The 14,021-nt window shown below is 47.6% G+C and overlaps 1 protein-coding gene across 4 annotated transcripts in view; it reads right to left on the bottom strand.

Moving 5' to 3' along the window:
• VRK2 (VRK serine/threonine kinase 2) overlaps nucleotides 1-14,021 on the bottom strand; it is a 75,540-nt gene that overhangs the window by 54,418 nt on the left and 7,101 nt on the right. For 3 of the 4 annotated variants that reach the window (XM_045009461.1, XM_045009462.1, XM_045009463.1), the window contains 4 exons: nucleotides 2,631-2,686; nucleotides 2,036-2,105; nucleotides 1,183-1,270; nucleotides 920-1,028 (listed from right to left, as the gene is read on the bottom strand). In XM_045009461.1, the coding sequence (XP_044865396.1) occupies nucleotides 920-1,028; nucleotides 1,183-1,270; nucleotides 2,036-2,105; nucleotides 2,631-2,686 (323 nt within the window). The remainder of the gene's footprint in view (nucleotides 1-919; nucleotides 1,029-1,182; nucleotides 1,271-2,035; nucleotides 2,106-2,630; nucleotides 2,687-14,021) is intronic. The other variant, XM_045009465.1, reaches the window with a different exon arrangement.

The raw sequence follows: 14,021 nt of genomic DNA, 5'->3' as shown, positions 1-14,021 counted from the left end.
ACACTACAAGAAGGATGTGGAAAAATTGGAAAGAGTCCAGCAGACGGCAACAAAAATGATTAGGAGGCTGCAGCACATGACTTATGAGGAGAGGCTGAGGGAACTGGAATTATTTAGTCAGCAGAAGAGAAGAATGAGGGGGGATTTGATAGCTGCTTTCAACTACCTGAAAGGGGGTTCCAAAGAGGATGGATCTAGACTGTTCTCAGTGGTACCAGATAACAGAACAAAGAGTAATGGTCTCAAGTTGCAGTGGGAGAGGATTAAGTTGGATATTAGGAAAAAAAATTTCACTAGGAGGGTGGTGAACCACTGGAATGGGTTACCTAGGGAGGTGGTGGAATCTCTTTCCTTAGAGGTTTTTAAGGTCAGGCTTGACAAAGCCCTGGCTGGGATGTTTTAATTGAGGATTGGTCCTGCTTTGAGCAGGGGTTTGACTAAGATGACCTCCTGAGGCTCCTTCCAACCCTGATATTCTATGATTCTATGAACATTACGCACCTTCAAAATCTCTGAAAATAAGACCACTTAGCTGGCATGTCCAAATACGGGTGTAGGTGCCTAACTTTAGGCATCCATATTTGAACATTTTGTCTTATGTCCTGTTACTGAGCCTGATCCAAAGCCCACTGAAGTCAATAGAAGTTTTTCTATTCACTTCAATGAGCTCTGGCTCAGGCCCACAGAGATCTAGCGTAAAGAGGATCTAGTTTCCATTCCTAATCATTAACACTCTGTTTCATAAAAATATAATTTGAAGAGGAAAATTAGGACCCTGATTCAGGATGATACTTAAGTATCTATGCAACTTCATGCTGACTTGCGACCAAAATAGATCTCAGCATTTCACAAAGAGCAGATACATTAGGAGAGTTCGATACATTAAAAATAGGCCCATTTCCTTCCCCTCTGCACTTACCATTCGGGCCCCAAGTTGCAGAACTGTTTCTTTTTTAAACCGGTGTCCATCATTGTCTAAGATTCTTTGCAGGTCTACCCCTAATCTTTCCATGACCATGAATCTATACCTATTAGAAAATGCACAAGTGAGGAAACTTAGTAAGAGCAGGGACACAGACAGCTTTATATCAACAAGCTCAAAACATCCTTCATTTAATTGAAAATAGATCTTCGGGCAACTATGAACCCAGCAGTGTTGACTCCAATTCACCTTGTTATTACCTTTTTCCATTGTATTCAGCCAAGCCTGTTCCCCAGAACATCGGAATTCCTAAAAATCCTATTTGTCTGAGCGTCATCCACTTTTTGACTGTCAAAATAATAATAGATAAGCCAGAATTTAAGGTAGTTTGAAAATCTACAGTTTAACTTTTGTAATTAAACTATCATTAGAATCTTTGTTGTTAAAATGAAAACACATACAGGTAACTATTTTACCTAACAGCCCAATTAAAAAGTTCAGCAAGTAACTTTCTGCAAAAGTAAAGCTCCATGTTCCTTTAATATATGCTTCTCTGCGTCATAACAACACAATAGGAATCCAATCAGTAGCTGAGAAAAACTAGATCCTTTAAAAACTTTACTTTTTGAATTTACCTTCTTGAATAAACAGTGGATCAACAAAATATGTAATTAGGCCTCAATCAAGCAGAATACTTAAGTACATGTGTAATTTTTGCTCATTTGAAATCATTGGGACTGCTATTATGAGTAAAGAGCTTGCAGGTTCAGTTCCTAAATTACTACTAAATCTTGCAAACACTTAAGCATGTGAGTAACTTCATTCCTGGAACAGTTATTGGCAGTACTAGCCTTACTAAGTAGTCCTTGCAATGTTGCTGTCCATATCCTAAAATATGGACTATGGAGAGAGGCTAGTTCTCCCTCAGGTTTGTCACCCTACTAGTCCTGATTCTATTTTCACTTACACCCGTGCGAATAAAACTAGTGTAAACCAGATCAGAATCAGTTCCACTGTCTGAATTATGCTTGATATAAAAGCTTCAAGATATCAATTGATCTAATTGGAAAAAATTACCTTTTCATTTTATTACGTTTTGCTGATATTACTTACTGTGCTCCTGTTTTGCAGCTCTCTGGTAAAACTTTAATTCAGAAAACAAAGGCCCATTCTCAAGATATTCCTATAAAGGAACAAATAAATTTGGTGTGATAAAGTGAGTTGGAGGAGGAAAAAAAAAGTTCCTAAATAACAGATTGGAAGTTCCAATTGGGTTAAAATCTACTTTAAAAAAAAAAAATACAGTATGACATTTGACAAAAGTTATTTTACATAAAATATAGCCAGTATATTGTTTTAAAAACCAATAACTTTTGTTGGCAAAACAAGCTGTTCACTGCAAATACCCAAAAGAAAACATGTAATACAGACTAACGCAAGTACTATTCAGGAAATTTAATTAATACATTTTAACTTCAATCACTGTATATTCTTAAATATGTAGTCTGATTTTTCCCCCCTCTTTCTAATGTCCATGGTTAGTAATGGAAGCACAGAACATTCCTCCAGCAAACAAATTTTGCGATGATGGAAGAATGGCACACAAAAAACATGCAATGCAACTCAATGCTCAAAATAAGAATAAATAGAAAATGCAAGAGAAAATGCTAGTACTTTAAATAATTTAGAAGTGAGATATGAACATTACCACTTTAATTACATGCACAGCATCATCTTCTACAGGAATATGAACATGAGAGGAAGCTGTAAAATCAGAGAGATGGTGATGAAACTTCCCCCTACAGTAAATATAATTGCAACTAAAGAGCAAAACATGTAGCCTTAGTCAAAACAAAAAAAAGGGGGGGGAGGGAGTGAGAGGAGAGGGGAAGGGGACATTTTCTCAAAACTGTTAGAAATGTTTTCTTTTTGAAATTTTGTCCAAATTTCAAAATTAAAAAAACTTCAACCTATTTTAATAATACTTGTATGTATTAATCCTACAGGAGAACCTCAGAGTTACGAACACCAGAGTTACAAACTGACCAGTCAACCACACACCTCATTTGGAACCAGACGTATGCAATCAGGCAGCAGCAGAGACCAAAAAAAGGACAAATATAGCATAGTACTGTGTTAAACGTACATGACCAAAAGAAAGGGAAAGTTTGAATAAAAGATTGACAAGGAAACTGTTTCTGTGCTTATTTCGTTTAAATTAAGATAGTTAAAAGCAGCATTTTTCTTCAGCATAGTAAAGTTTCAAAGCTGTATTAAGTCAATGTTCAGTTGTAAACTTTGGAAAGAACCATAAAGTTTTGTTCAGAGTTACAAACATTTCAGAGTGACAAATAAAAGACGGTTACTCACCGTTGTAACTGTTGTTCTTCGAGATGTGTTGCTCCTATCCATTCCAGTTAGGTGTGTGCGCGCCGCGTGCACGTTCGTCGGAAGATTTTTATCCTAGCAACACTCGGTGGGTCGGCTGGGCGCCCCCTGGAGTGGCGCCGCTATGGCGCAGGATATATACCCCTGCCGACCCATCCGCCCCTCAGTTCCTTCTTGCCGGCTACTCCGACAGTGGGGAAGGAGGGCGGGTCTGGAATGGATAGGAGCAACACATCTCGAAGAACAACAGTTACAACGGTGAGTAACCGTCTTTTCTTCTTCGAGTGATTGCTCCTATGCATTCCAGTTAGGTGATTCCCAAGCCTTACGTAGGCGGTGGGGTCGGAGTTAGATGTTGCAGAATGCAAAACTGCTGAGCCAAAGGCTGCATCAGCTCTGGACTCTTGGACCAATGAGGCAAAGGTGTGGACCGAGGACCAGGTAGTTGCACGACACATCCCCTGAAAGGGTATGTGAGCCAGGAAGGCAGCAGAGAAGCCTGAGCTCTGGTGGAATGTGCAGTAAGCTGGTTCTATGGAACATGGGCCAAAACACAGGAGGTGCGGATGCACAACGTCATTGAAGATGAAATCCTCTAGGAGGAGACAGGTATGCCCTTCGTCCGGTATGCCGGTACGATGAAGGTTTGGGGGCGTTACAAAAGGGCTTTGTCCGCTCGATATAGATTGCGGACGCCCTATGGACGTCTAGGGAGGGCAATTGTTGCTCTCCTTGCGATGAGTGTGGCTTCGGAAAGAAGACCGGAAGGAAGATGTCCTGGTTGATATGAGAGGCCGACACCACCTTAGGGAGGAAGGTTGGATGTGGTAACAACTGCCCTTGTCCTTGAGGAACACAGTATACCGTGGGTCCATCGTGAGAGCCTGAAGCTCGGAGACTCCTCTGGCCGATAGAAAGGCTACAAGGAAAACTGTCTTCCAGGACAGGTGTCAGCGAGCATGTTGTCAGTGGCTCGAATGGGGCAGTCATAAAACTGGTTAGAACCAGGTTGAAGACCCAGGTTTTGGCGGGGGCCAACTGGGGGGGGGGGGGTATAACGCTCCAAGCCCTTGAGGAACCTATAAACCACAAGGTGTAAGAATACGGAGTGGCCACTCTCCGCTGGGTGGAAGGGAGAGATGGCTGCCAAGTGTACCCTTAAGGAGGACCGCGCCTGGTGCTGCTGTTTGAGAGACCAGAGGTAGACCAAGATGGAATGGATCGGGACCTCGGCGGGAGAAACATTGTGCGTTACATAGCAGCAGGAGAAACGCTTCCACTCTGCCAGATACGTTAACCGAGTGGAAGATTTCCTACCACCCAGGAGAATCCTGTAGAACCGAGGCAGAACAATGTAACTCGGATCGGTTCAGCCACGCAGCAGCCATGCTGTGAGGTGCAGGGATTACAAGTCTGGGTGGTGAAGCTTGCTGTGATCCCGCGCTATGGGGTCTGGGCAAAGAGGCAGGGAAATAGGGTTGGCTACCGAAAGGGGTAGCAACCTGGTGTACCAGTGCTGCCTGGGCCACGCTGGAGCGATCATGAGCAGGTGCGCTCTGTCCCTGCGGAGTTTCAGCAGGACCCTGTGAACCAGCTGGAACAGTGGAAAAACGTACAGCCGATGGCTCATCCACGGCATCAGAAAACACCTCCAAGATCGAGCCTGGGGAGAGGCCTTGGAATGAAGAGAACTTCTCTCTCTTTTCGTTCTCGCAAGAGCGAAGAGGGCTATGCGGGGAAAGTCCCACTTCCGAAAAACGGAATGGATAATGTCCGGAGGAAACGACCACTTGTGAGACAGGAAGGATCTGCTGAGGCGATCCGCCAGCTGAAACGCCTGGTATACAAGGCAGACTGCTCTCAGCTCTCGGACATTGATGTGCAAGGCCAGCTCTTGAGCCGACCGAAGGCCATGAGTGCGAAACTGACCCAGGTGAGCACCCAGCCGAGAGATGGGGTGTCTGTCACGAGGGAAAACGAGGGGTGAATGGAACAGCATCCCTGGATACACCAGGGAGGGCGCTGACTCCCGGTCGAGGGAGCCTAGGATGCTCAGGGGGAACGAGACGACCATGAGTATGGTATCTCTGCCCGGGTGGTACACCAAGGTGAGCCACGATTGAAGTGGACGGAAGCGAAGCCTGGCATGTTTGGAAACAAACGTGCAGACAGCCATGTGACTCAGGAAACTAGGCAAGTGCGAGCCAAAGTTGTCGGGAAGGTCCGTAGACCTTGTACAATTGTTACCATCGCCTGAAACCGAGGCTGAGGTAAGAGGGCTCTGGCGAGACTGGAGTCCAGGATGGCCCCAATGAATTCTATTCCCTGTGTGGGAATCAGAGTGGATTATTCTATTGATCATCAGGCCTAGACACAGGAATAGGTCCGTGTCGATGCCCACATGACTGGTAACTTGGGCCCGGTGGTCCCTCGAATGAGCCGATCGTCTAGATACGGAGAACGTGTATCCGATGGTGGCGAAGAGAGGCGGCGACTACAGCCCTGCACTTTGAATACACTTGGGCTGTATAGAGGCCAACCGGGAGGGCCGTATACTGGAAACGACAGTAGGCCCCAAACCAGGGGTACCTTCTGTGTGGAAGAGAAATGGCGACATGAAAATACGCGCCCTTCATATCGAGGGCGGCATACCAGTCTTCGGGACCCAAGGATGGGATGACGGTCCCCATTGGGTACCATGCGGAAATTATCTGCATCGTGAACTTATTGGGGTCCCGCAGGTCTAGGATAGGTCTGAGACCTCCCTTCGCCTAGGGGATTAGGTTTCGTCCTTAGATACCTCCTGTATAGCTCCGATGAAGAGGAGCGTCCGCACCTCTTGCAAGAGGAATCGCTCGTGAGAGGGGTCCCTAAGAGGGATGAGGATGGGTAGGCTTTTGTCCCATTGGTGGTTAGAAGGAGCGCAATTTTGGCTCCTTTGAGGTCCTGATTGACGCCTACGACCGCATAAGCGACGCCTGCTGGCAAAGTCCTGTCTTTGTCTAGTCGCAGGGTAAGAGCGGTGAGGCTGGGGACGGAAAGGTCGGCGCTGAAGCACCGGCGTGTGCATGCCGAGAGAGAGCGCAAAGTGACCCTGCTGCCCTTTAGGCTTTGCAGCCTAGGGCCAGTTTTTTCAGAGAACAGGCCTTTGCCATTGAAGGGCAAGTCCTGTATAGTGTGCAGCAGCTGCGAGGGAAGGCTCGATAACTGGAGTCATGAAATGCGCCTCGTGGCAACACCCGAGGCCAGAGTCGTGGCAGCGGAGTCAGCTGCATCCAACGAGGCCTGGAGGGAAGCCCTCGCCAACTTCTTCCTTTGTTCCAGGGCATCGAACTTTTGACGGGAGTTCTGAAGAACCGACACTGTAAATTTGCCCACCGCCACCCATAGTAGCGGCTAAGCAGGGCTTGGTAGTTTGCTACACAAAGTTGCAGGGCTCCCGCCGAGTACATCTTACGGCCCAGTAAGACCATTCGCCTAGCCTCCTTGTATTTAGGGGCTGGTGCCTGCTGGCCATGGCGTTCCGTCCCATTGAGGGACTGGACGACAAGGGAGCGGGGGGGGAGATGTACATATAGGTACTCGTACCCCCTGGAGGATACCATGTACTTGCATTTCGATCAGAGGAGGGCCCGAGGAGTACCGGTATGTTCCTGCCCCCGCCTCATCTGGGGAGGAGGAAGAAGAAAGGCCAGGTACAAGCGGGTCCTGTGTGAGCTCGCGCTCCTGGACGACCACCTGATCCGTTGGGATCTGGGAGCCCGGTGGCTGAACCGGGGCTAGCTCTGTACCGGTCGGAGGGGAACGGCTAATTGTTGCCTCTGGCACCCAGAGCTCCGACGGAACGGAGCGAGATGGGACCACCGGTATGCCTCTGGCGTGGTAGTACGCCCAAGGTGACTAGAATGACCACTGATAGGTCTCCTGGAAGACTCTGGAGGGCACATCAGAAAACCGAGTACTGCGCATATGAAGTGTCCGCACGGGGCAACACTGATGCGTGGCTGGATGGCCCTGGAGGAGCTGAAAAGCCCTTGGTAGAGTCTCCCTCTCTAACTGACGTCGCTCGACGCGGCACCGGGGATCGGTACCGGGAGACATACCGGTACTGAGAACGGGACCTGCCACCGGAGCTGTGCCGGGCGGTCGACCGAGAACGCGAGGCTCGATGATCAGGAGTGGCTACGGGTGTCCCGGTGCCTGGGGCGGTGCCGGGAGCTGGATCGGTGCTGAGTGTACCGGGCCGGCGAACGGGACGCTGACCGGTGCTGCGAGTACTACTGGTACCGAAATGGAGAACGGTGCCGAGACTGCGAGCGGCGTCGGGACCTCGATCGGTGACGGGACCGAGAACGTCTGCGGGACCGCGATCGTGAACGGTGCCGCTATGCGGTGCCGACGCCGGGTGGCGTGAGCAAGACAGGCTTGCCGATAGACAATATAACCCACACCGGCGGTGCCGGGGGTTAAAGCTGCGCAGGCTCTGCCCTTGCCATCAACTCCCTCGCTGTGGAAATGTTTCCGGCGTGGAGGGAATAGGGAGCTCGACCACAGCTCGTACCGGGGAGCGTTCAGGTGCTGGACTCGACGGCTCTTGCGTGGCCGGAGTCTACGGTGCTGATAATGTCGGTGCCGCAGCAGGTACCGGTGCCGGGCAGTGCGACGTAGTAGAGCGCTCGGGCTGCGGAGCAGGCAGCTCTGACGCAGCTTAATAGCGAGCTCGACCACGGTCCGTACCCGGGAGCTTTCCAGCACCGGACTCGACGGCTCTTGCCTGGCCGGAGTTAATGGTGCGGATATTGTCGGTGCCGCGGCAGACATCAGTGCCGGGCGATCCGACTGAGCATAGCGCTCGGCTGCGGAGCAGGCGGCTCGGACGCAGCTTCATAGCGAGCTCGACCACGGTCCTTACGGGGAGCTTTCCAGCACCGGACTCGACGGCTCTTGCCTGGCCGGAGTTAATGGTGCGGATATTGTCGGTGCCGCGGCAGACATCGGTGCCGGGCGATCCGACTGAGCATAGCGCTCGGCTGCGGAGCAGGCGGCTCGGACGCAGCTTCATAGCGAGCTCGACCACGGTCCTTACGGGGAGCTTTCCAGCACCGGACTCGACGGCTCTTGCCTGGCCGGAGTTAATGGTGCGGATATTGTCGGTGCCATGGCGGACATCGGTGCCGGGCGATCCGACTGAGCATAGCGCTCGGCTGCGGAGCAGGCGGCTCGGACGCAGCAAGGATATTGTGCCTCTTCATCCTCCAGGAGAGGGATCCATGCCGAGTGGAAGCCAGCGACGGCCGGTGCCGAGAGGCCTTGGCGGTACCAGCGATCCGGTGCCGAGGGAGCGCTCCTTGAAGACTAACCAGCGCTCGGCGCCGAGAGCAGAGGAGCAAGAGCTGCCTCCCTCAGGAGCTGTTTGAGACGAAAGTCCCGCTCCCCTTTGTTCTCGGATTAAAGGCCTCACAAATGCGGCACTTATCTGTGAGGTGAGATCCCTCGAGGCACTTAGGAGAGGATCTCGTCGGCATCGGCTTGTGGCCGGCCGAGCATTATAAAACCCTGTGGACCGGGCATCGGACCCGGCACCGGGTGAGGGGAAGGGGATAAACCCCGAACCCCTGTGAAATAAATACACTATACTATACTACAAACAAATAAAGTTAACTACAACTATAAACATCTGAACTATATACTTAACGAGAGAAACTACGAGTAGCTAGGGAAGTGGAGGTCAGCTAAGCCGCGCTCCACTGTTCCAACGACTGACACGGGCGGTAAGAAGGAACTGAGGGGCGGATGGGTCGGCAGGGGTATATATCCTGCGCCATAGCGGCGCCACTCCAGGGGGCGCCCAGCCGACCCACCGAGTGTTGCTAGGATAAAAATCTTCCGACGAACGTGCACGCGGCGCGCACACACCTAACTGGAATGCATAGGAGCAATCACTCGAAGAAGAACCTTCATTCCTGTGTCTGTAACTCTGAGGTTCTACTGTACTTTCAGTGGAATGTGTCAACCCAATTTTAACTACAGAGCCACTAGAGCACCTCTAACACACACACACCAAACTTTGGTGAAACTATGTTACATTAAAATAGACTAATCTGTTTTCTCTTTCCTAAATCATTCAAGTCAGTTGGGTCTCTATGTATGCTTCCTGTCAATCTGCTGTCATGATAAAGAGACTCTAGTAGTTATGCCCTATGTCATGCTGCCAGAAGGGGTTGTCTGCTTTCCCTATTTCAATTTAATCTGGCCCATGAGCCTTCATTGCCACCCTGGAATTATTTATTTAGTCACTGATCTGAGTTGTGGAGAGTGCAGTTATAACTCATACAAAGGGGAGACCAGTGATTGTGCCTCTTAGTGCAAGAAAATTCAAAACACTAACTGAACACATTTGCCAATCACAGGCTACAAAACAGAATCCCTTTGCACAATAGGAGTCTATTTTTTTCTGACTCCGAGAGAACTCTGTTCCCTTGGATGTCACTGAAGCATACAGGGCCACATCAGGAGGAGAGGGTAAAAAACCTATTTTGTTTTAAAATTGATCTTCATAAATTTATGGAGGAGATAGTATGTTGAGATTGCCTAAAATGGCATATGGCCTATCCACAACTGCTATTAGCAGATATCTCCAGTGGCCGGAGATGGTAAACCAAAGGGGGAGGACTCTGAGTTACTGAAGCGAATTCTTTCCCAGGTGTCCCAGGGAAGATCTCCCCCAAATGCAAGATTTATCCACATTGACACATCGTTCCATCAATTGCTATTAGCCAAGATGGTCAGGGATACAATCCATGCTCTGGGTGTCCCTAAACATCTGACTGCTAGATGCTGGGACTGGATGACAGGGGATAGATCACTCAATAAATTGCCCTCTTATCTTCACTCTCTCTGAAGCACCTGGCGCCAGTCCCTATTGGAAGATAGGATACTGGCTAGATGGACCTTTGGTCTGACCCAGTATGGCTATTCTTTTTTTCTTATGCTCACTATACCTGGGGGCAGGAAGGAATTTTTCCCCAGGTCAGACTGTCAGAGACCCCAGGGTTTTTTCACTTTCCTCTGCAGCATGGTGCACAAGTCACTTGCTCGCTTGAACTAGGGTAAACGGTGGATTCTCTGTACAGGGCCGCCCGGGGGGAGGGGAGGGGCAAGAGGGGCAATTTGCCCCGGGCCCCACAGGGGCCCCCACGAGAGTTTTTCAGGGGCCCTGGAGCGGGGTCCTTCACTCGCTCCGGGGGGCCCGGAAAACTCCTGCGGGGCCGGGCCCAGGAGCTTCTTCCGCTCCCGGTCTTCGCCGGCGGGGGGTCCTTCCGCTCCGGTTCAGCTCGGTCTTCGGCAGTAATTCGGCGGCGGGGGGCCCTTCCGTTCCGGGACCCGCCACCGAAGTGCCCCGAAGACCCGCGGTGGGGGCCCCCCCGCCGCCGAATTACCGCCGAAGACCGGGCTGCACTTCGGCAGCGGGTCCCGCTTCAGCGGTAATTCGGTGGCGGGGGGGCCCCCGCCACGGGTCTTCGGGGCACTTCGGCGGCGGGTCCCGGAACGGAAGGGCCCCCCACAGCCAAAGACCCCAGGCCCCCGGAATCCTCTGGGCGGCCCTATCTCTGTAACTTGAAGTCTTTAAATCAAGATTTGAGGACTTCAGTAACTCAGCCAAAGTTTATGGGCCTATTACAGGAATGGGTGAGCGAAGTTCTGTGGCCTGCAACTTGCAGGTGGTCAGAATAGATGATCATGATGGTCCCTTCTGGCCTTAAAGTCTATGAGGGAAAGAGAAGCTAAATTTAAAAATATATATATTATACAAGTTGAAATAAAGTCTACATTCTTCACCACAATTTCCAATTACTGTGTTTAGGCAATGCAGAATTAACTCATGTCCAGAATTTCCTAGCTTTGCCCAGCGACAGCAGGCTGGGCTAAGATCTCAACATCAGCCTTAACTATGAATTCATAAAGTTTGTTGGCTTGCACCACAATCTTAATTAATCAGTCTTTCTGTGTTTAAATATGACAAGGTAACAACAGAATTTCTGGATGAACTGCAATTCCCTAGGACTGCATAGCACAACTGAATTCAGTGTGACAAAGAAACATGCCAGTTTCATTTGCCAGTTCAAATGTGCCAGCTTTAGTTTTAGCAGTTTAATTTGTGGTAGTCATGTTCAGAATATTGTGAAGTATTCACAATGGTTCTCATAAAATCAGTTTGTAGATAAAGTTTACACAGTGGAAAAGAAAAGCAGTGTATTTGGCAGTTAGAAAAAATATCCCTGTTCCTGTCCACAGCTGGTCTCTATGCTGCTGCTGGATATTTGGGAGATAAAAGCTCATTTTGGAAGCATGAATTAGCTCAAGAAACCTTTTTATTATCTTTTGCCTAGTTTTCCAGAGGATATGAAAATGTGTAGTGGTATTGTCCTCTCAGCTCTGTTTATGCAGGAATAAAACAAAACCTATTATTCAAAAATTAACATGGTACTCAAAAGCTAGGGCTAAGAACTGCAAATTAGTTTATGTTAAAGTAATGAAAAGACTAGTGAAATCCTGGCCCCATTGAAGTAAATGAGAATTTAGCCATTTACTTCAACAGGGCCAGGATTTCACTCACTGTATTTAATGTAAAGAAAGTTTTAATTTATATAAACATCCTAAAGAATCATTTTCAGAACACTGGCTTGATAATAAATAAAAGCAATCAATGGTGGCAATCATTAAAAAGATTAAATATTTACCATCTACAGTTGTTAAATTATTGTGTTATTACATATCAGAATGCCATGCAGAAACATCTAGTTTTAATAGAGCCCTTTGTATTTTTCCCCTTTTGTTTTCTTTCAATATCTCATGGAATTGATCATTTCAGTTCTTCAAGTCCTTACAGTCTAAGTTTCCTGAGGAAGGACTTCTCTGTTCGGTGATCATGATTTTATCCCATGCTCTACCATTTTCTGGATAGACTAATTTCTGAGAAGCCTTTGGAAATGGTCTCTCTCAAGTCTTCCTTTCTGAATTTGGGGTTCTATTAAGCAGATACACAGGCATTTAAAGTAGAATCTTGTGGATTTGGATTCCATGGCACCTGGCTAAGCTATTCAGCAGAAAACTGAGCTCCACTGCAAAATTATTTAGTGGGGCATCTGCAAATGCTTCCAGTACAACACAGTTCTGGTGAAAATTTTATTATAATTTCTGTCATTTTTTCATGAAACTTTAATCCTAATTCACCAGAGCCAAAATTTTGCCTTCCAGAGCTATGGAAGACACTGTCTGACTTTCAAAGATAATCTAGCTCTGAGCTGGAGTAGATACGACATATCCTTTAACCTCAGGAACAAAAGCCATTTCAGCATTCTTGAATGGGAATCCAGGCCCTTAACTCTTAAACTTGATGCACGCATTGGTTTACAGAATGACTGCACTCCTGCTCATCTGCAAGCCTGACACTGTGACCACTCAGAAGGTACTATGCCAGTTTCAATAGGGCATAGGTGCCAATCAAAAATGGTTTTAGAGGGGCAGCCTGCATATTGCAGCAAATGCCATATCTTAGGGCAGAACTTCCTCCTGTTATCATGTAATGCCAAATTAGGGACACATGTTTCATGGCATGATATCACATTGCATCTGTAAATGCTCATGGCCATCAAAGAACGCATTTCTGCTGATTCTCCTCCTTCTCCTTACTTTGTATATATCTTTCTCATGATTTGCTACAAACTCAACATATCCTTGGCAATCTCTATCATAAGAATCTCAATAGTAGAGTATTATACCTTTAGGAAATCATGTGGGAAGTAGCCTATAGCTGGACCTCTTTTCTACCCATATCTTAACACATACAAAAAAAGCTATACTTACAGTAACATCCGACCTCCCTACTCCTAACTACCATCTAGAAATGGACCAGAAATCGCTATGCCTTCACCTCTCATCTTGGGAGTGAAGACTTATTTTATGATGTAACCATCTAATGAATATGTGCAAAGGAAGTATGAGCATTGGCAGAGGTGAGGAAGGAAATTTCCAGCTTGTACATGGATGGTGAAATGCAAAGCATACTTAACAATGATATTGGAACCTTAACTGAGTATTGTGTGATGTTTCTGCATTTAAATTTTCAGCCCTAACTGTGTAATAAAGGACTCATTGCCATTGGAAATCAAGAATGATTTATGTAAAGACCAGCATCAATCACTAGCCATGATAAGGAAGATAAATGAGTATCTGGTATTCTCTCTCACTTGCACCCTTCTAAACTCGTTTAATTCTCCCACGTACTGCCACTATTCCCTAAAGGACTTTAAACTGGGCATTGTATCACGGAAATGCTGTATTGTTCCCTGTTTGCTTTGCTTTTCTCCCTCCCGTCAAATGAACAGGAATATTCTGTCTGAGCTCTATCATAGTAAGCCATTGGTAGAGTGTAGGTAACAGAAGGAAAACTCTAATATGGAGCAGCCTAGGTAGGACAGGCTCGTGAACCATAGCACTCTCCCTTGGCATAAGCAGTAGCTTAAAACTGATTCAGAAGAACACTTCTAGACAGTTTCAAATTGCTTCCAGCAATGGAGGGAAGCTCTGCTCTCCAGAAGCATAGGGAGGAACCACATTGCTGGTAAGACTTCTGCTGTTAAGGGGGCTTCTAGAGAGATGTGAAAATTAAGAGGAAGAAGCAAGACAATGAAGGAAAAGAAGTTGCAGA

Source organism: Mauremys mutica, chromosome 3 (genome assembly GCF_020497125.1).
Source record: "Mauremys mutica isolate MM-2020 ecotype Southern chromosome 3, ASM2049712v1, whole genome shotgun sequence".
NCBI lineage: Eukaryota > Metazoa > Chordata > Testudines > Geoemydidae > Mauremys > Mauremys mutica.
The sequence above is the reverse complement of the archived record's forward strand: the minus strand, read 5'-3'. Positions and strand labels throughout refer to the sequence as shown.